This window comes from Enhydra lutris, unplaced genomic scaffold, assembly GCF_002288905.1.
Source record: "Enhydra lutris kenyoni isolate GAN:26980312 unplaced genomic scaffold, ASM228890v2 scaffoldscaffold21, whole genome shotgun sequence".
NCBI lineage: Eukaryota > Metazoa > Chordata > Mammalia > Carnivora > Mustelidae > Enhydra > Enhydra lutris.
In genome coordinates, this window is record NW_019154105.1 from 36585752 (window position 1) to 36613284 (window position 27533).

The window sequence follows — 27533 nt, forward strand, 5'->3', positions numbered from 1 at the left end:
TGAGCCACCCAGGTGCCCCAAAATATTTTCACCCCATACATCAAGTTTGGGGTCAAAAGGTACAAGAAATATGGAAAAATAAAATAATACATTGAAGGGCAGAACATTAAAAAAAATTACCTCACTCTTCAAATTTTTTAAGGTTTAGAAAATCCGTTAGTATTTTTAAGCATTTTAAGAATTATTATAAATCTTCTTTTAGAGTATCTTCTGAGGGCATCTAGCTGGCTCAGTTGGTAGAGTATGTAACTCTTGATCTCAGGGTTGTGAGTTTGAGCCCCACGTTGGGTGTACAGATTGCTCAGCATGTCTGTCTCTACTGGGTTGAGATCATGTTCCTATTGTGAGCACACAGTAGAGCTCAATGAAAGCTTGTTTTCAGAATGAGTTACTATAAAGAGATACTTGTTTCTCTTTTACCATAACAGGTAATATCTGTAAATAGTGTTATCTTTACCTATGATATTTATATAACAAAACTAAGTTCAGTATAAGAACTGATTTAAAGTAATACTATAAAGAATGGGAAGTTAAAGGTGGGAAATTAAAGGATAAAAAAAAAAAGTCTAGGTTCTGCCTGTGAATTTCTCAATATAACATGCTTGGCCAGGAAAACGGAAATGAATACTGGTGAATGAACTTCAAATGAAGGGCAGGTATCAATATAAAGCCATGTAAATTTAAATTAATGTAAAGAAAACACAATTATTTGTAAAACCACCATATACAGTAAGAGACAGGATGCTTTCTTTCAACTTGCGTTCTCCATACTGTCCGTGCAAAATTGCTCGTGGAGTCCTCCAAGGGGCGTCTGGGGCCAGATGTGGAGAAAACATCTGGTACAGCTCGAAGCCATGTGGCCTGCCCACCTCTTTAACTGGATGGAGTCTGGCCAGGTCCCGGCTGTGCTTCTGAGCCAGCCGTCTGGAGGTGTGAGACCTGCAGCACGGGCAGCAGCAGCTGGAGGGCGTCCTGGATGTACGTGGTGCTATTGCAGCCCTGAGAGGAGGGAGACACGTGCTTGAAGGGCTGCCTTCAGGATTCAGTCCTGACAATTATTCCCGCCTGATAACGGTCCCTCTCTTCAAACCTCACAATCTCTTATAATATGCTCCCCTTAATGCTGGTGCTTAAAGCAAATGTAAACCCGCTCCTTTGGATGGAATGCATTCAGCTCTCTAACAGAGAGCATTTACTCCACGCAAGGCAAATCATTTCCATCGATTTGGAGGGTATATGAATATGTGTGCATTCGTGACCCAGTATGTCTGGTCTTGCCCATCCTTCTCCCAGTCCAAGCCCACTGTCCTGAAATAACACAAAAGCATAGGGTGCAGGAAGCCCTAGTGTGGGCTAGAGCGTGGGATGCATAAAGGGAACTGGAGATATTATGGCGCAATTATTCATGGCCAGTCCCTGAAGGCTGTCCTCCCGCACATGTCAGTCCTTTCTACTTGGCTTGGATATTTGGTGTTGCCATTCGTGTTCAGTGGTACCCTAACGTACAGCAGTGGACAGAGAGGCCATTTAATGTTTCAGGTCACTAAGTCATAAGAAAACTCCCGCTGGGGAAATGAATCAACAGTTGACCGCGTATTCTTCACGACTGACATAGTAAATTAATTGGCCGATGCCTTCTGGGTGGCCGGGGGAGATATATTCTTGTTCCACAGTCTGCCTCTGACTGCCTGGCTTTCCTCTTAGCTGGGTCCCCCGAGCCTTCCCCTCCGGCTCCTTGTCCCTGCTAGTTGACCTCACCCCCCACCACATGGCAGTGTCCCAAATGGTGACACTTGATGCCACTGCTTTGTTATATTTGTATCTTGGTAGTTTTCCTTAACATTAAGGCCAATTCCCACAGATGTCACTATAAGGATAGAGGGAGGCTTCCCTGACTTACATTTGGTAATTTCCAAACTCTGCAACTAACAGGCGACTTCAGCGTATGCAAAAAAACTGCTGGATACGCCTTGCTCACGTTCAAACTTCACCCCTTAACACCCATGGTTTCAGCTGGGTGCCCGGGGCTACAGATGGACCAGTTCCTTAGAGCGAGGCCCCTCATGGAAGGTCTTCCTCTACCAGCCACAGGTAGAACACTGCAAGAATGACGCCTCCCAGGCCTATTTTCTTCTCTCTTATGTCACTACTTCTGGCAAGACCACAGCGGTCTACGGACAGCTTCATAGCAGTGTTACTCAGTCCTGGTGAGCTGGCAGGCCACGGAGTGAGCGAGTGGTCTCTGAGGACAGAGCCTCCAGTCACTCAACAGGCAGACGCTAACCAGTCAACTGGTCGACCCCGCTACTCTGAAGCTTAGACCCAGCTACACCACAGGTTCTCATGCATGAGGAGAAGCGCCCATTTTTACAGAAATCATCAAGCAAGAAGCCCTCGTTGCAGCCACTAATCAGAGTGTTAAATCTGGTGTGAAACTTGGTAGCAGAAATGTGCTTCTGCCGGAGGAAACAGGAACAGAAATAACGTGCAAGCTTAGCGTTTTCTCTTTATAATCAGGAATTCTTGAAAATTAGGGATTGTTGTTTCACCCCACGGCTTAACAGCTGGTTGGGCTACACACATGTACTCAAAAAAAGGCTGTCGATGGTAAGATTTAGAATTGCAATAACACTCACTGCCTGGGAAAAGGACAAAAAAAAAAAGTAGCTGTAACATTTGCTTTAATTCAGAAGCACTTTCTCTCTGGGGGCCACTTACCTCTAACAAGACGCTATTGATCATGGGGTTAAGGACCTCGGCCTTCTTGTCGCTCTGTGGAATCAAAAGAAAGAAACTGACAGATTCGGTGCTCCTACTGTAAGGCTTGCCATGTGAAATGTTGTATGCTGGCTTTGTCGAGGGACCTCTTAAAGAGGAAGGCGAGGAGACGCGGGCTGCTTATTATAGGCCAGGCTTCTCATTTAATTTTGACAGGAATCCTAGTAGGTAGGGAGGTACCGTGATAACCGTAATTTAGAAATGAGAAACTAGGAATCAGGAAGGTTGAGGAACTTGTTTAAGGTCCCACAGCTAGAAATTTAAACACAGATGTTTTTAACTATCGAAAGCTTGGAGCCCATCTGGGATTATAGAGGGTGAGTGAGGCTGAGTCCTACAAGCACAGTAGAGACTGTAAATGTTGCTGTTTTGTTTATCATGATCTTTTTGCATTCATTTTCGTTTTTTAAATTTTACATCAGAATATCTATCTGGATGACTGACGTTGTTTCTTTGTGTGGGGCGGGGTAATTTTTAAAATTTTGCAGGTGAGTTAAGTACCTTACTGACCCATCTAGTCCCAGCCCCACTCCGTAGCCTTATTTTCTTTCTTGTTTTAAATGCAAAGATGGGTATTTTGTTATAGGGTATATTTTCCAGATTAGCAGCAAAAATAACATATTCTTTTTAAAAATGACCTTTTTCTTAATTCCTTTTTTTTTCTTTTTAAAGATTTTATTTATTTATTTACTTGACAGAGAGAGACACAATGAGAGAGGGAACACAAGAAGGGGGAGTGGGAGAGGGGGAATCAGGCTTCCCACTGAGTAAGGAGTGTGGTGTGGGTCTTGATCCCAGGACCCTGGGATCATGACCTGAGCCAAAGGCAGCCACTTAATGACTGAGGCACCCAGGCGCCCCTTAATTCTTCTTTTTTTAAAATAAAAAGATTTATTTATTTATTTTAGAGAGAGAGAGGGGAAGGGAGAGATCATGCTCTCTCTTGTGCACCAGCAGCAGGGAGGGGCAGAGGGAGCAGAAGACAGAAAACCCTCAAGCTGACTCCCCGTTGAGTGCAGAGCCCTACATGGGGGTGCATCCCAGGACCTGAATTCATGATCTGACCTGAAATCAAGAGTCTGCCGCCTAACTGAATGAGCCACCCAGGCACCCTGAAATTAACCATTCTTCAATATCACTTCCAGACAGATCTGCAGATTCCAATTTGCAAACCATGAGTATATGTAAAGCCTGATGTTAAGTAGGTGTCCAAAAAGTGAGAGCTAGAGCAACTATCATTATTATTATTTTCACTATTAGTCTATCAATCAACAGTCTTCTCTAAGTGTTCACTCTACTCTTAGACAATAAATAATTCAAGAGACTGGAAAGAGAGAGGGCAAGTTTAATAGGCTGGTTTTCCTTACTGTACCCAGGAGACTTTATGGTAAACAAAAGTATATAGATTAAATATATCTTTTCAGAGCAGCAAATTTCCATCAACACTGCTCTACTGAGGGCAAAGTAATACCTTACTGGGGAAACCACAATGGAGTCTTGGGGAAACACTCTTTAAAAACCCAGTAATTTCAGTAACTAACCAGAAAATCCATTATGGTATCTGCTTTCATGTTTATTTGATTATCAATAAACCTTTAAAATATAATCAAAATGAGGGCAATAAAATGACATTGGTTTTCAGAATCAATGAGATGTGCAAGCCATTTAAATGGAGTCTGGAGCGCGATACACACTCATTAACTTCAAGTTATGAATAATGGCTGTTTCAGAGAACAGAAACCCGATGTCCATGATTCATCCCAGCACAAGATTGGGGGTGTTACAGTGACGGGACGGCATTTCAGTAAACTCTGTTTAGCTCTAGCCTTTTCTTTCTCCAAAGCGGTAATCTGTGTCTTCTGGATTTTGTGTGCAGAAACACCGGTACACATGTACAATATACATGTGTACATGGGTGTAAGGGCAAGTGCACACCCAGTTGCTAGAGCCTCACTACTCAGAATGTACTATGCAGAATCTCAGTCCTCATCCCCGGCCAATGGGCTCAGAACTTGTGTTTTAACAAGTTCTTTGGGTGATGTGTACTGTACTGGAAGACAACAGGTCAAAAGAAATGGGAAGCAACATCTGAACACTACCCATGACTGTAAATAAAAGGATGTCCATGAGTCACAGAAACCATCTCTCTCTCTCTCTCTCTCTCTCTCTCTCTCACACACACACACACACACACATCACCGCTAGATGGCCAAAGAGAAACCAACAGTTGGCCACCTGTCCGATGGGTGGCCACCTGGGATGTGAGAGATGTCAGTTGAGAGGGCTGGGGGCATCAGTCACCCCTTCAGGCTCCAGGTTCCCACCTCCAGAACTGGGGGAAGAGCAAGCAGAGGGTACAGAGAGCCTTGGGAAGCCGGGTGGCTGAGGCCGTCTCGTCCTGATTAAGACCTCACACGTTTCTGTTAAACTTGGCAGTCTCACCCCACAGCCCACAGGGGCCAGTTACTCAGACAACACTGAGCACACGAATGCATTTGATCACGCCTATCATATCCATGAACTTCTCTCTCCTGCCCATCACTCTGCCTACATACAGTGAAGCTCTCACTGCGGAAGCCCCCAAATTCTACAAGAACGAAAGCTCAGGTTTTGCGAAATAGGAGAAGCAAACCAGATTCCTTGACGACAGAGTGAATAGGTAGTAGATGATTCAGCCCTAATTAATTGAGTCGCTTCTCTGCTGACAGGTGTATAGTCATTTCCACTTCTTTTGAGGACTGCCCTTGGCCTTGGCAGGGGTGGAGTGGGGAAGTGAACCCCAACAGCCAGCTAGGTCTGCATGATAACATCCCATCCCCAGTCACTACAGGCGATACCAAGAGGACATGTGACCCACACTGCTGAGTCCTGTAGCCTTCTCAGCCGGGAACCCCGAATACGAATGGAAAGACACGGGGTCTAGGAAATACTACAACTGAGTCACGTGAATGGCGAGACTTTGGAGAGGGAATATGTATTCTGCCACTGAGTCCCCCCAGAGGCTCACTTTCCTCCACTGCCTTTAATAAAGTCCCTTTCCTGGGTCGATTATGTAAGCTCGTTTCTGTTCCTTCCTGTTAAAGGCTGAACTGAGTCCTCCCAGAGAGATATAGTGCAGTTCTGCCCTCCAGGACATCGGAATGGGCCCTTCCTGGGAGAGAGGGTCATTGCAGATGTCACGGGTTAAAATGAGCCTTTTCAAAGTCGTTCCCTGTGGGACAGAAACACTACTTGCATTGGTAAGTCTTTTCTTTTGGTTCCACTTGAAGTGTAATAACAAAGTAAAGAAACCTCTCACCTTGGGTGGCGTCCATACGCCAGGTTCTGAGGGCAACAGTGAATGCAAATATTCAAAATTATTCTAGTAGAGATTTTTGAATTGGATCACAGGTATTAATTAATGAAAGGAACTTTCATTTGGCTTCCATTTATTTATTTATTTGAGAGAGAGTACCAGCCGGGCGGTGGGGAGGAGCAGAGGGAGACAGACAAGCAGACTCTCTGCTGAGCGAGGAGCCCGACTCGGGACTTGATCCCAGGACCCCGGGATCATGACCTAAGCCAAAGGTAGACACTTAACTGATTGAGCCACACAGGCACCCCTGACTTCTTTTTAAACAAATAAAGAAAATTAGGCCCACAGATGTTTCAAAACCCACCTAATATCTTGTAAGTTAGAGATGGCAGGGTCAGGACTAGAACCCAGTCAGATCAGAGCCTTAGACTACCTGTCCTGACAGAAGGTGCTCCTGGCCTGGTTTTGGGAGACATCATGGTGCAGCATCTGTATACGGAGCTATCAGAGAAGGCCTCCTGCACGTCTCCTCACACTTCCTCACAGACCCAGCTTCCATAAAGGGTGGGAGAAAGAATCAGTATTAGAAACTTACCCCAACAGTGGTTAAAAAATTCATAAACTTCTTTGATAAGGAGGCCACTTCTTTACACATCGCAGTAGTTAATCTGAAAGGGAAAAAAAAGTGGTTTTGGGGGACTTGCCATCAGATAAAATAATTTAACCCTCAAGACAATGGCTGGTATTGATACCATATTCCATTTAAAAGAACACGCACAAATTTGAAGGTGTTTTGTGGAAATGTGTTCCCCAACAATCTTCCATGACTCACGATCACCCTTGAATCGAATCCTGCTTTCCTCGGCATGTGTAGTTAAGGAATAATTGCCTAATTCACCCTACCTCTTTTTAGAATCAAAAGCACATGCAGGAAAATTTGAGGCTTGAGCGCCATATGTTTAGCAGTGTAAGCCTCTTGCCAAGTGAATTTTCTCTCGCTTTCTGGTCATTTTGAAATAATAATGAGCATTCACTGAGGTACTATGCCAAGTACTTTTTTTTTTTTAAGCTTTTATTGATTTATTTGACAGAGGGAGGGGGAGAAGGAGGCTCTCCACTGAGCAGGGAGCTGGACACGGGGCTCAATCCCAGGACTCTGGGATCATGATCTGAGCTGAAGGCAGATGCTTAACTGACTGAGCCACCCAGGTGCCCCATTAAGTACTTTAATATGAGTAATCACATTTAATCCTCATAGCGACCTTATGGATTACATTAATATCCCCATTTTATAGATGATAAAACTGGCGCTTAAGAAAACTAAACAATTTTTTTTTTTTTTTTAAATAGGTCCTGTGCCCAACATAGGGCTTGAACTCATGACCCTGAGATCCAGTCGCATGCTATAAGGACTGAGTCAGCCAGGCACCCTAAGAAGGTTAAAGAACTTCCTTAGGACATGCTGCGATAGAGCTGGGATTCAAATTCAGATGTCTCTTGATTTCTTGATTACATTTTTTATTAGATGCCTTATAATAAAGATTCTATAAAATCTGTTCTTAAGACTTATATCAAAACTCCCAAGTTCATTCTAGCCATTTGACTTGTAAGGATTTTCCCCAAGAAAATAATGCAAGACAGGTGCAATATTTAGCAAATATTGCTTTGATGACAAAAACTGAAAACAACCCAGTTAATGTAACAATGTGAATATTTGTTTTCTTTTATAATTCGTATATATGACTTTTATGAATAGTGGTTAAAATGCTGTTAGAAAAACAGTAACTCCAAGTCAAGAATCTTATATTTTAAAAGATCTAGTGAAATTGGTAGAGCTAAGCTTTGTTTTGATAAATAGGGGTTCTGAGTCATGTTCTTTGGTTTGTTGAACTCTATCTGTCCACCATCCCATCCATCCATCCATCCATCCACCCATCCATCCATCCATCCATCATCTATCCATCCAAAACTTATCTGCAGAAAGGCTCAGGAGTAAGGTCTAGGGATAGCCCAGAGCCATTTTGTCTATGTTCTTGGGCAGATGGGTGGAAAGGCACTTCTCATACAGACAAATGTGAGGTCTTGTTAGCTTTTGCTTGGCGCAGCTTGGCAAGGTTGGGATAATCTGGACTGGAAATCAGAGGTGTTAAGAGTAAGGTCCAACTATACACACGTGGGGACTTCTGAACACTCTCCCTTTACAAACAAGTACCACACACATATAAAGAGCACTTAGGGGTTTTCCTCTCTATTTGAAACTTCTCCTGATTTTCCCTTTCCTCTTCCTTCTATACACTAAGGTAAGTACATATTTTTTCTAAGTCTATTAAGTGCAGGATTGTGTAGTTCTTCTAATATCTTTCATTTTCACATGTTTAGGTAAGAACATCTAGACTCAATGACACAAACTTACAAGTGAGGAGCAATCTACCAGCAGCACAGAGATGCTAATACTGACTTTCTGGAAGGTTCTTTTTTTTTTTTTTTTTTAAAGACTTTATCTATTTATTTGACAGACAGATCACAAGTAGGCAGAGAGGCAGGCAGAGAGAGAGAGGAGGAAGCAGGCTCCCTGCTGAGCAGAGAGCCCAATGCGGGGCTCGATCCCAGGACCCTGGGACCATGACCTGAGCCGAAGGCAGAGGCTTTAACCCACTGAGCCACCTAGGTGCCCCTTCTGGAAAGTTCTTTGATGAAACATCTGCTCCCCAATCAACGATGCCAAATGCAGTCATAAACAAAGACGAGTCAGCTAGCAAAGTGAATGGGGGTGTTGCGATGCGTGCATGTGTGTGTGTGTGTGTGTGTGTGTATCCATATATTTTTAGAAGGCTCTATTTTAATTCCTGTGTCTGTGTAGTAACGAGAAGGTGTTTGGATTTCTGCTAATTTTCTATACCATGCATAAAGCCATGAGCGTAAAGTTAATGGCTTGTTTTTTAGCTCCATACCAACTGTTTTCATAGAGGCTCCGTACCGACTATTTTCATGTATGTAAAGCCACATCAATACACATTTTTATTTCGCTAGATCAACTAATCATAGTGGCTACTATTTGTTGAAGAATCTAACATATGATGGCACATACGCACACACATGCCATCCACAGGGAACTGGCTTACATCACCAACCATCTTTGCCAGCATTCAGAGTACGCAGAGCTGGTGTCAGTCCCTAGGAACAGCAGGGGTGTGTTTGAATATCTTTGCAAAGCTGGCTGAGAAGTCGCACGAAAAGATGTTCTTTCTCTATTCTTGTGGTGCGTTAAAATGCAATTACCCCTAAAAGTCTGTACTTCTAAGACTTCGATCTGTGAAAATAAACACTTACCCTTGAACGCTTTAGTGTGTCTTTCCTTAAGTCTCTTCATAAATAATTCCTAATTATTATTCTTGCTAACATGATTCAGCTAAGAAGCCTATGAATCCTAAGAGAGTCTATTTCTTAAGATGACCACAGAACAACGGAATTAGTTGACTTATAATTTAAAACCTTAGCAGCCTAGGGGGCATGTGTGTGAATGGCATACATATATAACACCAGAAACATAAGAATTAAAAGTAACATTTAGGGGCGCCTGGGTGGCTCAGTGGGTTAAAGCCTCTGCCTTCGGCTCAGGTCATGATCCCAGGGTCCTGGGATCGAGCCCCACATCTGGGCTCTCTGCTCAGCAGGGAGCCTGCTTCCTCCTCTCTCTCTCTCTCAATCTGCCTGCCTCTCTGCCTACTTGCAATCTCTCTCTGTCAAATAAATAAATAAAATCTTAAAAAAAAAATAATAAAAGTAACATTTACTTTATCAGAACTCTTGCTTGGTCCTGAGCTGGTTTTTCCTCTTCTTGCCCATGAAGAATTAATTCTGCTACTTTATGGAGCTGCTCGATACAGCGTGCTGTTACTTCTGCCAGACTTTCGATGGACAGCATATACACTTCCTGAAACAGATAAATGCAAGTAAGACAATTATCCACGGAGCAGAAGCTTTTTAAAAAACCCTGTGATGTGGGCACATGGGTGGCTCAGTTGTTAAGCGTATGCCTTCGGCTCAGGTCATGATTCCAGGGTCCTGGGATCGAGTCCCACGTGGGGCTCCTTGCTCCACGGGAAGCCTGCTTCCCTCTCCCTTTCACCTGCTTCCCTCTCCCTCTCCCCCTGCTTGTGTTCCCTCTCTCATGGTGTCTCTGTCTGTCAAATAAATAAATAAAATCTTTACCAAAAAAAAAAAAAAAAAGATAAAAAAAAAAAACAAAACCCTGTGATAGGGGGCACCTGGCTGGCTCAGTCCATAGCGCATGGGACTCTTGATCACAGAGTCGTGAGTTCAAGACCCACATTGGGGGTAGAGTTTACTTAACAACAACTACCCTATAATGTTAAAAATATATATATAATTCTTTAAAAAAAAAAGGTCTGAAAAGTTTAACCAAAGGTTAATGGGCATATCTGATACTCTTCTAAGGAGAAATGCTGCGCTAAAAAGGAAGTATTGCCAGGCCCCACCGTGTCCCTAGTTCTCAGAGAGACTCTGGGCACACACCAGGCAGGGGCTCAAAAATGCTTGTGGAAGGGCGACTGAATAAAGAAACCTCAATGGCCATTTCTCTTTACAGTGACTGAATTTACAAAGTTACTTTCCGGGGGTGCCTGGGAGCCTTGGTCGGTTAAGTACCCAACTCTCGGTTTCGGATCAGGTCACGCTTTTGCAGTTGTGGGATCAAGCCCCCTACTGGACTCTGCACTTAGCGTGGAGTCTGCTTCAGAGTCTCTCTCCCTCTCCCTCCCACTCACTCTCTCTCCCTCACAAATAAATAAATAAAATCTTAAGAAAAAAAAAAACGTACTTTCTCTAAAATGAAAATTCAATGTAAAAATGAAGTCACCACACACTCATTTTTGAACACAGGCAGGCTATAAATTATGCACACATTAATTTATTAAACTACAGAATAAAAACTGTGGCCATTAAATTTTTTTTGGGAAAAAAGCTTCAATTGCCTCATTAGTTTATGGGGCATAAAGACATTTTATAGTTACAAATTTGCATATCAGATGGAATTTTATCCTAATGATAAATCAACAATGTTCTTGAAGATTTTTTTCCTTTAAATTAAAGCTCATAAAGCTCTGGAGGAAAACGACAACATCTATGCTAAGTTACGAACTGCCCTGGCATTGAGAAATTTTAGTGTTTATCACATTAATCCTCATATTTCTATACTGTTGAAACAGGGCGCAAATGAAAATGAAGTGGTTTCTCCTCACTCGAAATTCAGCTGCTAATAAAATTAAAGTCATATTACTGCTCTTCAGGTGGCCAAGCTCCAATAAATGTACCTCAACTGTCTTAGTTCTCCTTTCTTCTTTTTTGTCTTCTTCAGGATTTTCTGGTTTCTCTTCCGTCTCTTCCTCTCCAGTGTTCTCCTCCGACTGTTCCGCCATATTTATGGACACCGTAGCCTCATCTTCTTCTACCCAGTCATGAGCTTTCTTCATGGCCTGCGAAGCCCCCACCAAGCCAAAGCAAATCATTCGTTATGCAAATCTGGAGACTAAGACATTCCAATCCCAAGACTAATGTTGCCCTCCACCTTCTGGGGTGATTCTATAACCTTCAAAAAGTTGATGCGGGCAAATCCTTAGTCTCCCTAAAAACACCTTGTTGGTGCTTTCTGGTGACTCTCAAGTAAGGAAAGGGGCCAGAACAGAAAGGAAGGATGGAGAGAACACTGTGGACCCTTTTCAGAGATCACTGTAAAAGCATACACGGATTAAGAATAAAAATGACAGTGACCTTGAAAGAGTGATAGTATATTTTTCACTTTTCATGACCAACTATAAAAGAATAACCGTACTCTTTATATATATATAGGCAAGAGATTTAGCCAGGGTCATGAAGCCCTTAATGTTTCATGAACCTAATAATGTATGACACGGGGAGGATGAAGAATGGCTCAGCTCTTGCCCAGTCACGTCAGGGGAAGGAGAGGTGCCGTTGTGAAGACCAGGGGCTGCTCTGTGACTAGCTTCGTTTCACGAATAAAGGCAGAGCAACCTGTGGCCGAAGGCATTATGGCTCACGTGACCAACGTGACCAAGCAGAGCGACCTCCCTTCCCTGTTCCTCCCTGAATCGAGAAAGAGCAGCTCATCCAGCTTTTATCATTACAGCCTAAAGCTGTTTGCTTAAGTGCAAGCTATGTCTGGGTTTATGTTAAACTTGCTTCTCCTCTTCAAGCTCACCTGCTTTTGTCAACAAGCCAGTGGCACCTCGGAGGCACCACGGGATCCATGCACGCGCGCGCGCGCACACACACACACACACACACACACACACACACACACACACACTCTGTCTCTCTCTCTCTCTCTCCCCAAGCAGGGGCAGGTGCTGCGCGGAGATGAATGAGGCAATTTCCCTGCTGTGTTCAAGTCACTGACCTGTCAGAATCGGTGACCTCTATCCGAGATAAAGAAATTACTCATGTCTCCCCCTCATTGTCTCATCCTGCCCTTTCCTCACCTGCCTTGATAAGTGTTACCTGTGTCCCCTACCGCTTGCTAAAGAGAAGGGAAAAAGAGAGAGAGAGAATGAACAGGAAAAAGAACGCAGTTCTAAGTAATTAATAATGAGTGCCCTCATTAAGAAACTCTACAGCAAGACCTTATACTAACTCGCAAAACATACAATTAGAAGCAGCCAGAGTGACAAGGCTGGATCGTTCTAGGACACCGCGTGGCACCGGCATTAGGGGTGGGGTATTGGGGAGGAGATGCGTGGCTGACCTGGCTGATGGGCTTCTCTCTGCCTCATTCTGACTCGTCACCCCCGCGGGGGTAAGGGAGATGGAATTTGCAAAAGCCCTTCGGTGAGCCTGCACCCCTCTTCCTTCCCCTGTGCGGAAGATACCCACAGCTCCGATATACAAGTCTACCTTGAGAAGAAGTGACTTGTTCAAGGTCACAGGGTAATTACTAGTGACCTGTCGCATGTTCCCTCCCATCACATTTCACTGTGTGGCCCCCAGGGATCTTAATCACCGACATCATACTCTCCTCCCCTCGTGTGCCATTCGGGGCTTGGGGTTTGTCCATTTCAGGTGGATCTCTTGAATTTTTACAACCAATACCCTAAAAAGAGCAACAACAATAAAAACTCTGACGTAGACAGTGCTGACCTTATTGAGCTTGTCAGGCGTGGCCGCGACGTGTAATTCAAAGAGAAGTTCTGTAAGCGTGCTAGCAAACTCTTCTCCCTTTTCCTCTGAGGCTGGAAACAGAAAATGATAGAAGTCGGAAGCGTGATTTTTTTTTTCATCCTTCAAAATGTGGCAGTTCCCCTGACCTTATAGCCTGCAGTCAGAGTCAAAGTTGGGGGCTCAACAGTCACCCCCCCACTCCCCTCCTGCCAGAGGGCAGCTTAGGAGCACCTGCTTACAAGGACGAAAGTCAGGCAGCCGGCCGCTGCCGCCATGCGAGGGGCTGCCCGAGCCTAGTGTTGTTTGAAGCTCTAGCTGGAGGGGGGCGGAGGGGCAGGCTGGCCTGAAGGCCACATGAGGACAGGGAGGGAGTGATCGGTCTTGCCTGCAGCTGTACATAATCAGTAGCTATCTGCTGAACGAATGACTGAATGAACAAATGAATGATGTAGCTCAGGTCTAGAAGACCCGGACAACCATGTATTTATGATCTGGAGAATTGCTGTGCTTAGCACTGCAACCCTAGTAATACCCAGAGCACCCTTTTATGGCCACAGAGCCACAGTGCTTAGCTAGCCGAACTGGTCTCCACAAACCGTACGCTATCAGAGGCATCTCTGAGATGACACCGCATCTCTGGAGAAATGTCCCAAGGTTTCTGGGGATACCTGTTGGCCCTATACTACTTCTTACTATGCTTCCCTCCAGATGGAAGCTGCCTAAGGACAGACATGGTATTTGCTTCTGCTCATTCCTGAATTCGGAGTGTGTAACACAGTGCCTGGAACACAAGTGTTTTAATAAATACTTGGTATTTATTTAACAAACATTATTTATTTATTCTAAGTATTTATTAAATAAGTATTTATTAAATAGTTTGTTGATAAATTGTATCATATAGAATAATATGGAGAGCACACAGATCATGGTCTGCATACTATAGCCTCAGATAAAAATAAATGAATATCATTGGTGGGCAATAAAGAGAGATTTTTAAAAATTACAATTCTATTTCTTTTTCTCATTTGTATCTGCGGGTTGAAGCCATTTTTAAAGTGCCCAAGTGCTGAAGAATTAATTGCACAGTGGGTTCACCACCAGTTTGTGTGTGTGTGGGGGAGATAAAAGCATCCTTCATCTGCCCTGATTACATCATCTGAAAATACTCTGGCTTATGTCAGTGGGTGAAGGCAGTAGCTTCAGGGACAGCTAAGCCGTGTGAGAAAACCCGTATCTAGCACTTGGGTGTATGTGCTCTTTTCTGCTTTACAGACAAAATGGCTAATTAGCAGCTTGTGAAGATAGCCAGGGGTAACCTGCAGGTCTTTGTTCACAGCACTGGGCTTCATCACATCATCTAGAATCCACATATTCTTGGGGGAGAGACAGATTAATAAACAGAATAGAGAAATAAAACATATATGTCAGATGGTAAGTTTTATGGAGAAGTATAAACCGAGGCAGAGGAACAGGGACGGCTGGGGGTCGGTCGGGAAACGAGAGGGTAACTGACAAGATGCCATTTGAGTAATGACCCGAAGGGAGGGGTGAGCAACACCAGATGGGGAGCGGGCAGAGCTGTCCAGCCAACTCGAAGTCCGGGAGGGAGTGTGCCCGGCTTGCTCAGGGACAGCAAGGAGGCCAGGGTGGCCGCAGCAGGGGCGGAGAGGTGTGTACCTTGTGGGGGATGGAGACAGAGAGAGAGAGAGATGGGTGTCTTTGTTCAGGATGAAGCTGACACTAGCCAGTCATTATAACCCAAAGAGGTGAGCTGAGTGCACCGAATCTTACCCTCAGAGGGGTTGTTAAGAAGGCTTCCTGGAGGAGGTGATACATGAACCTAGTCTTCAAGAACGAGAAGACATTAACTACTTGCACAAAAGGAGAGAAGGAGGGCTAGAGAGTCAGAGAGAGAGACAAAGCTGAGATCCTCTCTCTGCTGGGCAGAGGTCTTGGTCTCATCCTCTCTAGGAAGGCAAAGTAAGAGGGGTCAGGGACACACCTGGGTGGCATTGACTAAGGTCTTGTTCCAAATTACTTGGTCTTTCTCATTCTGTAGGAGGTAATACTGCAGGGCAGAAAGAGCCCCGGCTTAATTGTGGCAGGTGTGGGTTTTTACCCCAGTTCCTGCATTCAGAGAATCTGTGGCCTGGGGCTAGTCATGGTTCTTCTTAGCTTCCATGTCCTCCTGTAAATTTAGGATAATAAAACCCACCTATTGGGGCGCCTCAGTGGTTCAGTTGGTTAAGCCTCTGCCTCCCTCTTGGGTGGTGATCTCAGGGTCCTGGGATTGAGCCCCTCGTCAGGCTCCCTGCTCAGTGGGGAGCCTGCTTCTCCCTCTCCCTCTGCCCTTCTCCCCTGCTTGTGTTCTCTCAAATAAATAAAATCTTTAAAATGCAAAATAAAATAAAACCCACCCATCTCAGCTGTAGCATTGCTGTAAGAGATCAAATAATACAGCAAATGTGAAAGTGTTTTGTAAACACTAAAGTTTTATCTAACTATATTGTTATGGGCGACAAAGATATAAACACAGGGAGATTAAAAATATCTGGGAATCATCAACACTAAACTCGGATGCAAGCAGTTTGTGTCACTCCAACTTTTAAATGCTTTTTGTTCTAGAAAACAGAAAAGGACACTGATAACTTTTTGCACGTATTTTAGGGGAAAAAAATTACATAGAAAAATGGAAGTGGGTAAAAACAGATGATAAATAACGTTGCCACAAAGAACACCTATTACTACAGCACTTGGTTCGTACATATGGTCCAGATCTTCACCAAGGCAATAAAAATAGAAAATAGCCTTTTAGAAACCTCTTCACGATAGTGGTAAACCAAATTAGAGACCCATGGCATGATAAAATTACACGCTGCTGGAAAGACAAACAGGCAAATCATTAGCTAACACTATCAAACACAGAGGAGCCCAAGGTTGAGTTTATCTAAAAATGACAGTTGGATACATTTTTTAAAGACTTGCAAATGAATTATTTAGGTGTTAAGAGGCTTTTAGGAATGTAAATGCTTACAAGGGGTAAAAAAAAAGTGCATGGAATGCTTTGGTTTCTCCCAGAGTTTTCTTCCTGGCTTCTCCGCTCACCCCTACTGGTGATATCCTCTTTATGGCATTCAGATAATCCCTCCCCCTGGATGAAGCTGTCATGCTCCATCATAATTGGACTGATTTAATGACACCCCTGCTATTCTTTTCTCCTGGTGATCCTTTATGTGTTTGACATTTATTTATTAAATTAAGTTAATTAAAATTAATAGTGTTTTGATAATCTGGAGATGTCCTGTGGGAAAATGGATATATTATGGGAGATAATAGGGTTCACTTATGGAGAGATAAATCAACCATTTCCTAAGCATTGTGTTCAGGACTTCATCATATATATATATATATATATATATATATATATATATATATATATATTTGGTGGGGGGATTCATAGGGGAAAAAAATCCCAATTTACTGAAGCTCATATTAAGACTGGAACACATTGCATATAGTAACATTTTCCATCTAGTAGTATTGAATCAAGGTTCCTCTCTAAGAAGTTGTGCTAGCTGGGGATGCGTACTGCTTTAACTTGCACCTGCAACACTATCACTTTGAGGTTAGGAGAAATCTGGAATCTTTTTCTTATCCTTTCTGAATGACTCACCCTATAGGATCCAGGTCTACCTCTGGCATCATGCAACCAAAGAGAAATAACCTGGATCTTTTTGGGTGATCATTACTCTGGAAAACAGGCATCTCTCTTGGTTCATCTTGGGTCCATAATATTACCTGTGTGAACTCTGACAGCCAGTGTCTTAGTTTCACATTATTAAAACAAAGGCAAGGCTGTCCTGCTTTGGGACTCTTGCAGAAACACACAAATGCTCAAAAACATTACTCTCCAATAGCCTCTTGGCTAGTGGCCTCTTTCTATTCTTCAGTATAACTGAGCCTTCTATTTTGAAGCCATGAGCATAAATCTCATTAGACGGAAGGCACATAAGGTCAGTACGGGAGACTAAAGTGGGAGATAGTATTTTGCAAATGCTTAGAATAATTTTGCCCTGAGCATCGAGGCTGAAGCCCTCAGTCCTTGTGTTTGAGCTTTGATTAAAGGTGTGCAGGGACGCCTGGGTGGCTCAGTTGGTTTTGGCTGCGTCCTTCAGCTCAGGTCATGATCTCAGGCTCCCGGGATCGAGTCCCGCATCCGGCTCCTTGCTCATCGGGGAGCCTGCTTCTCTCGCTGCCTATTTGTGCTGTCTCTCTCTCTCTCTCCCTCTGACAAATAAATAAATAAATAAAACCTTTAAAAAAATAAATAAAGGTGTGCAACACACTTGGGGAGAAAACACTTCCAGCTATTCGATGGGGATGAACATGTGCAATCACTACTCTGCGTTTGGGTGATGAAAGTATGATCATAAAGAAAAGCTACAGTCTAGCGTGCCTTTACTGTTTTCCCAGCATTGTTTTAGCACTTTAAAGAACAACACTGGTGAACATTTTTGAGCTGTTCTGTGGGCCAAGCTCTGTAAAATACATCTTTACATACATTATCTAATTCGAGCCTCCCAATAGCCCTCGGGAATATGTATCCGTTTCTCCATTTCACAGGTGCAGATAATGAGTTTCAGAAAAGTTACATAACTTGTTGTAGGCCATGCGGCCAGTGGGCGGTGCACATGTTTCAAATGGACCTTGGAGTTGGGAGAAGCCAGCCTTGTGTGTCCCGTGGTTGCCTTGTGTGTCAGCATAACCCCAACAACCGTGCTTGCATGGCTAGGTGATGACATCAGTAAGAAATCACTCTCCATGTACAACGGCAAATGTTTTGCTATATTCTGCTCCTAAACGGGCAACTTAAAGCAATTATTTTTTTAAAATTACCTTCGATATTTTTTTCTTTAAGATTTTTATTTGTTTATTTGAGAGCCAGGGCACCAATGTTGGGGGGTGGGGGAGGCAGAGGGAGTCGGGTTTCCACCCTCTCAAGGAAGACTTGTTTGGCATGAAACAGGTCCTCGTCTCCTTGGGGGGGTCCTGTCACTGGGTGGCTGGAGACAGAGGGCAGGCCACTTACAAATACACCTTAATTCCTCAGTATAGGCATTAAAAATAATAAGAAAAGCATGCAAAGAGGGGCGCCTGGGTGGCTCAGTGGGTTAAGCCGCTGCCTTTGGCTCAGGTCATGATCTCAGGGTCCTGGGATCGAGTCCCGCATCGGGCTCTCTGCTCGGCAGGGAGCCTGCTTCCCTCTCTCTCTCTCTCTCTGCCTGCCTCTCTGTCTACTTGTGATCTCTCTCTGTCAAATAAATAAATAAAATCTAAAAAAAAAAAAAAAAGAAAAAAAAGAAAAGCATGCAAAGAAATCCATGGAGAGACCTGCCCACCGCATGCAGATGAACAATTAGATATCAGGGCATAAACTTCAGTCACAGGGCCATGCTCAGTGTGCCCCGTTCTCCACTGCTCTGTGCACCCCTGTTTCCTGTGCACCTGCCGGGTGCCAGGAGCTGTGCTCCCACCAGGGCGATGAAGACACCTCCCACAGGAGTGCTCACCCGGAGAACGAGGGGACCACAGAGCCCCGTGGCCAGCTCCGGTCACGGAGCAGGTGCACAGAGCACTTTGGAAGTGAGGAGGAGGAGCTATTGAATGAAAGCAGCCCCTGTTCAAAGGGTTGTCTTTATGAACCGCCTGTTTGGCAGTTTAACTGATGATTTTCCTTTACCTTGTTCTTCTTGACTCTCTTCATTCTCTAATTCTTTGGCTGCAAAGATGTCTTTAATGGAAATCAGGTCGTTTTTTAAGAGTTCCAGCTTCTCTCCATCGAGGGATGCTAAAAATGACTGAACCTGAAAAAAGAAATGGGTCAGCGTAGCTGTCATCTTGTTTTCCCGTTAATCACGTTTCCGAAGGGCTGTTGCCAGTTCTGCCGGGACTGAGGGGCTTTGGTGGTGTGGGGGCAAGGCCGGGTGGAATGCTGGATTTACTGCCTATTAACTGGGTGCCTTTGGGTGAGAGACATATGCCCCTGGGGCCTCAGTTTTTAAAATTTTAACATGAGACCCACACTTCATTGGGATCCTTTGTGAGGGTAAATGAAACAGCAAATGTGAATGTTACATAGGTGCAAACAACAGAAGCTAATTACCCTTCTAGCCTCGTGGGTAAAAACACCGGTACTGTCAACTCTGAATTCAAATATGAGCCCCTCACTGATGAATTATGTGCCCTCAGGTAATTTATTTAAACTTTCCTTCCTTATCTGTAAAATGAGGATGGAATAGCATCTACCTTGGAAGGTTATTTTGAGGATTCAGTGAAATAATGTACTTAAAAAGTACTTGTAGAGGGAGGAACAAGATGGCGGAGGAGTAGGAGACCTAAATATCATCAGGTCCCAGGAGTTCAGCTAGATAGTTATCAAACCATTCCGAACACCTACAAACTCAACAGGAGAGAGAAGAGAAGAAGAGCAGCAATTCTAGGAACAGAAAATCAACCACTGTCTGGAAGGCAGGACGTTTGGAGAAGTGAATGTGAAGCTACATTTGGGAAGACAGACTGCGGGGGGAGGGGCCGGCTCCCTGAAAGCGGTGGAGCAATGGAGCACAAAATCAGAACTTTTGGAAGTTTGTTCCACTGAGGGATGTAGCTCCAGTGGCTAAGTGGGGGAGAGGGGGGGAACACTTGCAGGGACAGTGTGGTCTCAGGACCCTCGGGGTCACAGAAAGACTGGGGGTGCCTGAGTGTGGCAGAGCTCCCAGGTATCTGAGTGGGGAATCTGGCTGCAGAGACAGAGTCCCATGAGGGGGGCTCTAAGATCAGGGTTACCTTAAACCATGATCCAAGGCACAGTCAGGCCACTGCTCCTCAAGCAGGGATCCCACAAGTGGCAGAGCTGGGTAGAACCCCTCCTTCCTCCTCCTGGAGGAGTGGCACAGGAGCATGTAGCAGGAATCTGCTGGGTTTGGAGACTCCAAACGGGGTCATGCACCAGAGATAGAAACACTCAGTCACAGGTTGGGTGAGCTTGCAGTGTGGCCAGAGACCAAGGAGAAGGGAGGGACTGACTGCTTTTCTCTGAGGGCTCACTGAGGAGTGGGGCCCTGAGCTCTCGGCTCCTCCCGGGGAGATTGGGAGGCTGCCATTTTCATTCCCGTCCTCCAGAGCTCTATGGAAAATGTTCAGGGAACAAAAGCTCCTGAGAGCAAAACTGAGCAGGCTGCTTAGCCTGGCCCCTGGCAAGGGTGGTACAATTCTGCCTCAGGCAAAGACATCTGAGAATCGCTGCAACAGGCCCCTTCCCCAGGAGATCAGTAAGAACATCCAGGCAAGACCAAGTTCGCCCATCAATGAGAGCTGCAGAATTCCAGAGCTAGGGGAAAGCAACACATACAATTCATGGCTTTTTCCCCATGATCCTTTAGTCTTTCAAAGTTAAATTTTTTAAATTTTATTTTTTTCTTATTCTATTTTAAAAAAATTTTCCTCTTTCCTATTTTAATGTTTTTTTAACTATTTTACCTTATCAATACCTTTTTAAAAATCTTTAAAAATTTTTATTATTATAGTCATATTTCATCCCTTCATTATATTTAGGCTTATTTTTTGTATACATATAGTTTTTTTTTCTTTAAAATTTTGGGATACATTTTCTTCTAATTGATCAAAATATACCCTAAATCTAGCACATGGCTTCATTCTAGTCTCCAGCCTGATCACATTCTATCCTCTTTTTTAAAAATTCTTTTCTCAACCAACTTCTTATCTTATCAATTCCTTTTTTAGAATCTTTTTAAATTTTCATCTTTACAGTCATAGTCCATCCCTTCATCATTTTTACCCTTATTTTTTAAATATATATAAGTTTCTCTTTCTTTAAAATTTTGGGAGGTAGTTTCTTTTAACAGACCAAAATACACCCAAAATCAAGTGTGTGGCTCTGTTCTATTCACCAGTCTAATATTATATATATATATATATATATATATATATATATATATATATGTAAATATATATATGTAAATATATATATATGTAAATATATATGTATGTGTATATATACACATACATATACATACATATATATATATTTTTTCCTTTCTTTCCCCCCCTTTCTTCTATCCCCAGTTTCAGGTCTCTTGTGATTTGTTTAGTGTATATTTTTCTGGGGCATTGCTACCCTTTTAGTATTTTGTTCTCTCATTCATCTATTCTTATCTGGATAAAATGACAAGGTGGAAAAACTTACCACAGAAAAAAGAACAAGAGGCAGTACCAACGGCTAGGGACCTAATCAATATAGACATTAGTAATATGTCAGAACAAGAGTTCAGAATGATGATTATCAAGGTGCTAGCTGGGCTTGAAAAAAGCATGGAAGATACTAGAGAATCCTTTTCTGGAGAAATAAAATCCCTTTCTGGAGAAATAAAAGAACTAAAATCTAACCAAGTTGAAATAAAAAAATCTATTAAAGAGGTGCAATAAAAAATGGAGGCTCTTACTGCTAGGATAAATGAGGCAGAAGAGAGAATTAGTGATATAGAAGACCAAAGAATAAAGAAGCTGGGCAAAAGAGAGACAACTACTGGACCACAAGGGGAGAATTCAAGAGATAAGTGATACCATAAGATGAAACAATACTGGAATAACTGGGATCCCAGAAGAAGAAGAAGAAAGAGAGAGAAGAGCTGAAGGTATATTGAAGCAAATTATAGCAGAGAATTTCCCTAATTTGACAAGGGGAACAAGCATCAAAATCCAGGAGACACAGAGAACCCCCCCTTGAAATCAATAAAAATAGGTCAATACCCCATCATCAAATGGTAAAAGTTACAAATATTAGTGACAAAGAAAAGGTCCTGAAAGCAGCTTGGGACAAGAGGTCTGTAACATACAATGGTAGAAATATTAGATTGGCAGCAGACCTACCCACAGAGACCTGGCAGGCCGGAAGGGACTGGCATGATATATTCAGAGCACTAACCGAGGAAAATATGCAGCCAAGAATACTATATCCAGCTAGGCTGTCATTGAAAATAGAAGGAGAGATAAAAAGCTTCCAGGACAAACAAAACTAAAAGAATTTGCAAACACCAAACCATCCTTACAAGAAATATTGGAAGGGTCCTCTAGACAAAGAGAGAGTCTAAAAGTAACAGGCCAGAAAGGAATAGAGACAATATACAGTAAGAGTCACCTTACAGGTACTACAATGGCACTAAATTCATATATTTCAATAGTTCCCCTGAATGTAAATGGGCTAAATGCCCCAATTAAAAGACACAGGGTATCAGAATGGATAAAAAAACAAGACCCATAAATATGCTGTCCACAAGAAACTCATTTTAGACCCAAAGACACCTCCAGATTTAAAGTGAGGGGGTGGAAAACAATTTACCATGCTAATGGACATCAGAAGAAAGCTGGGGTGGCAAACCTTATATCAGATAAATTAGATTTTAAGCAAAGGACTACAGTAAGAGATGAGGAAGGACACTATATCATACTTAAAGGGTCTGTCCAACAAGAAGATCTAACAATTTTAAATATCTATGCTCCTAACATGGGAGCAGCCAATTATACAAACCGATTAATAACAAAATCAAAGAAACACATCAGCAATAATACAATAATAGTAGGGGACTTTAACACCCCCGTCACTGAAATGGACAGTTCATCTAAGCAAAAGATCAACAAGGAAATAAAGGCTTTAAATGACATACTGGACCAGATGGACATCACAGATATATTTAGAACATTCCATCCCAAAACAACAGAATACACTTTCTTCTCTAGTGCACATGGAACATTCTCCAGAATAGATCAATCCTGGTTCACAAATTAGGTCTCAACTGGTACCTAACTGGGTATCATTCCCTGCATATTTTCGGACCATAAAGCTTTGAAACTAGAACTCAATCACAAGAGGAAAGTTGGAAAGAACTCAAATACAGGGGCACCTGGGTGGCTCAGTGGGTTAAAGCCTCTGCCTTCGGCTCAGGTCATGATCCCAGGGTCCTGGGATTGAGCCCTGCATCGGGCTCTCTGCTCAGCAGGGAGCCTGCTTCCTCTTCTCTCTCTGCCTGCCTCTCCACCTACTTGTGATCTCTGTCTGACAAATGAATAAATAAAATCTTAAAAAAAAAAAAAGAACTCAAATACATGGAGGCTAAAGAGCATCCTACTAAAGAATGAATGGGTCAATCAGGAAATTAAAGAAGAATTGAAAAAATTCATGGAAACAAATGAAAAAGAAAACACAATTGTTCAAAGTTTTTGGGACACAGCAAAGTCAGTCCCGAGAGGAAAGTATATAGTAATATAAGCCTTTTTCAAGAAACAAGGAAGGTCTCAAATATACAAACTAACCCTACACCTAAAGGAGCTGGAGAAAGAATAGCAAAGAAAGCCTAAATGCAGCAGGAAAAGAGAAATAATAATGCTCAGAGCAGAAATCAATGAAATACAAACCAAAAAAAAAAAAAAAAGAAAAATCAATGAAACTAGGAGCTGGTTCTTTGAAAGAATTAATAAGACTGATAAACCCCTGGCTAGACTTATCAAAAAGAAAAGAGAGGGACCCAAATTAATAAAATCATGAAGGAAAGAGGAGAGATCACAACCAAAACCAAAGAAATACAGTTAAAAGAACATATTATGAGCAACTATACGCCAGCAAATTTGACAATCTGGAAGAAATGGATGCATTCCTAGAGACACTTAAATTACCAAAACTGAACCAGGAAGAAATAGAAAACCTGAAGAGATCCATAACCAGTAAGAAGATTGAAGCAGTAATCAAAAATCTCCCAGCAAACAACAGCCCAGCTCCAGACGGCTTCCCAGGGGAATTCTACCAAACACTTAAAGAATTAATACTGTTAAACTGTTCCAAAAAATAGAAATGGAAGGAAAACTTCCAAACTCATTTTATGAGGCCAGTATTACCTTGATCCCCAAACCAGACAAAGACCCCATCAAAAAGGGGAATTATAGACCAACATCCTTGATGAACACGGATGCAAAAATTCTCACCAAAATACTAGCCAATAGGATCCAACAGTACATTAAAAGGATTATTCACCATGACCATGTGGAATTTATTCGTGGGCTGAAAGGTTGGTTCAACATCTGCAAATCAATCAATGTGATATGATAGATTAATAAAAGAAAGAACAAGAACTATACGACACTCTCAATAGATGCTGAAAAAGCATTTGACAAAATACAGCATCCTTTCTTGATCAAAACTCTTCACAGTATAGGGATAGAAGGTACATACCTCAATATCATCAAAACCATCTATGAAAAACCCACAGTGAATACCATTCTCAATGGGAAAAACTGAGAGCTTTTCCCCTAAGGTCAGGAACACGGCAGGGATGTCTGTTACCACCACTGCTATTCAACATAGTACTAGAAGTCCTAGCCTCAGCAATCAGACAACAAAAAGAAATAAAAGGCATCTGAATTGGCAAAGAAGTCAAACTCTTACTCTTTGCAAATGATATCATACTTTATGTGGAAAACCCAAAAGATTCCACTCCAAAACTGCTATAACTCATACAGGAATTCAGTAAAGTGTCAGGATATAAAAATCAATGCACAGAAATCAGTTGCACTTGTACACACCACCAGCAAGACAGAAGAAAGAGAAATTAAGGAGTTAATCCCATTTACAATTGCACCCAAAACCATAAGATACCTAGGAATAAACCTAACCAAAGAGGCAAAGAATCTGTATTCAGAAAACTATAAAGTTCTCATGAAAGAAATTGAGGAAGACACAAAGAAATGGAGAAACATTCCATGCTCATGGATTGGAAGAACAAATATTGTGAAAATGTCTATGCTAGTTAGAGCAATCTACACATTTAATGCAATCCCTATCAAAATAACATCAAAATTTTTTTTGAAGGAATGGAACAAGTAATCCTAAAATTTATATGGAACCAGAAAAGACCCCGAATAGCCAGAGGAATGTTGAGAAAAAAAACCAAAGTTGGTGGCATCACAGTTCCAGACTTCAAGCTCTATTACAAAGCTATAATCATCATGACAGTATGGCACTGGCACAAAAACAGACACAGATCAATGGAACAGAAAAGAGCCCAGAAATAGACCCTCAACTCTATGGTCTACTAATCTTTGACAAAGCAAGAAAGAATGTCCAATGGAAAAAAGACGGTCTCTTCAACAAATGGTGTTGGGAAAATTAGACAGCCACTTGCGGAAGAATGAAATTGGACCATTTCCTTACACCACACCCAAAAATAGACCCAAAATGGATGAAAGACCTCAATGTGAGAAAGGAATCCATCAAAATCCTTGAGAACACAGGCAGCAACCTCTTCGACCTCAGCCACAGCAACTTCTTCCTAGAAACATCACCAAAAGCAAGGGAAGCAAGGGCAAAAATGTACTATCGGGACTCCATCAAGATCAAAAGCTTTTGCACAGCGAAGGAAACAGTCAACAAAACCAAAAGACAACTGACAGAATGGGAGAAAATATTCACAAATGACGTATCAGATAAAGGGCTAGTATCCAAAATCTATAAAGAACTTATCAAACTCAACACCCAAAGAACAAATAATCCAATCAAGAAATGGGCAGAAGACAAGAAGAGATATTTCTGCAAAGAAGACATCCAGACGGTCAACAGATACATGAAAAAGTGCTCCACATCACTCGGCATCAGAGCAATACAAATCAAAACCACAGTGAGATACCACCTCACACCTCTCAGAATGGCTAAAATTAACAAGTCAGGAAACAACAGATGTTGGCGAGGATGAAAGGGCAACCCTCCTACACTGTTGGTGGGAATGGTACAGCCACACGGGAAAACATGTATGGAGGTTCCTACAAAAAAGTTGTAAATAGAGCTACACTTTGACCCATCAATCACACTACTGGGTACTTACCCTAAACATATAAATGTAGGGATCTGAAGGGGCACATGCACCTAAATGTTTATAGCAGCAATGTCCACAATAGCCAAACTATGGAAAGAACCTAGATGTCCACCAACAGATGAACGGATAAAGAAGATGTGATATAGAGGTGCCTAGGTGGCTCAGTGGGTTAAGCCTCTGCTTTCAGCTTGGGTCATGATCTCAGAGTCCTAGGATCGAGTCCCGCATCACGCTCTCTGCTCAGCAGGGAGTCTGTTTCTCCCAACCCTGCTTTCTCTGCCTGCCTCTCTGCCTGGCAAATAAATAAATAGAAATCTTTTTTTTTTTTTTTTTTTTTTTTGAAAAAAAAAAAATCACAAGTAGGCAGAGAGGCAGGCAGAGAGAGGAAGGGAAGCAGGCTCCCCGCTGCTAAAAAAAAAAAAAAAAAAAAAGAAAGAAAGAAAAGAAGATGTGGTATATACATACCATAGAATACTATGCAGCCATCAAAACCCCCAAAATGTTATTTGCAATGATGTGAATGGAACTAGAGGGTACTATGCTGAGCGAAATAAGTTAATCAAAGAAGGACAACTGTCATATGATCTCTCTGATATGAGGCATTTGAGAAGCAGGGCAGGGGATCATGGTGGGTAGGGAGGGAAAAATGAAACAAGATAGGATTGGGAGGGAGACAAACCATAATAGACTTTTAATCTCATGAAACAAACTGAGGGTTGCTGCGGGGGTGGGAAGAGAGGGATGGGGTGGCTGGGTTATGGACATTGGGGAGGGTATGTGTAGGGTGAGCGCTGTGAAATGTGTAAGCCTGATGATTCACAGACCTGTGCCCCCAGGGCAAATAAAACATTATATGTTAATTTAAAAAAAAGTACTTGTAGGGGCACCTGGCCAGCTCAGGCAGAACAGCATGAGACTCTTGATCTTGGAGTCATAAGTTCAAGCCCCACATTTGGTGTAGAGATTACTAAAAAAGAAAAACTTAAAAAATGCTTGAAGTGAAGGTCAAGCAATTATATATATATGATGTAGATTAACATATAATATATAAGAATATTAATATATGTATATATAATATATACACATAAACACATAAAGAACGGTTTCATATATACAGATATACATCTACATCTCTCTCTCTCTCTCTATATATATATATACTTGCTAGATGTGGGTTATTGAACACACAAGACACAATTTTGTCCTCTGGGATCTTACAGTCTAGAGGAGGGAGGCTCAGGTTAATTGCTAACAGCCATGACAGATGTGAGCAGAGTGGCAGCAAGGTACCAGGGAGGGAACTTCAGTACCCCTGGGGGAGGCAAGAG

At 42.5% G+C, this 27533-nt stretch overlaps 1 protein-coding gene across 3 annotated transcripts in view; it reads right to left on the minus strand.

Annotated features, from left to right (window-relative positions):
* Window positions 1-145: 145 nt before the first annotated feature.
* LOC111149125 (family with sequence similarity 114 member A1) overlaps window positions 146-27533 on the minus strand; it is a 75339-nt gene continuing 47951 nt past the window's right edge. For all 3 annotated transcript variants that reach the window (XM_022506056.1, XM_022506055.1, XM_022506057.1), the window contains 7 exons: window positions 19008-19131; window positions 13247-13338; window positions 11407-11568; window positions 9868-10007; window positions 6669-6741; window positions 2719-2772; window positions 146-999 (listed from right to left, as the gene is read on the minus strand). In XM_022506056.1, the coding sequence (XP_022361764.1) occupies window positions 874-999; window positions 2719-2772; window positions 6669-6741; window positions 9868-10007; window positions 11407-11568; window positions 13247-13338; window positions 19008-19131 (771 nt within the window). In that variant the 3' untranslated portion in view covers window positions 146-873. The remainder of the gene's footprint in view (window positions 1000-2718; window positions 2773-6668; window positions 6742-9867; window positions 10008-11406; window positions 11569-13246; window positions 13339-19007; window positions 19132-27533) is intronic.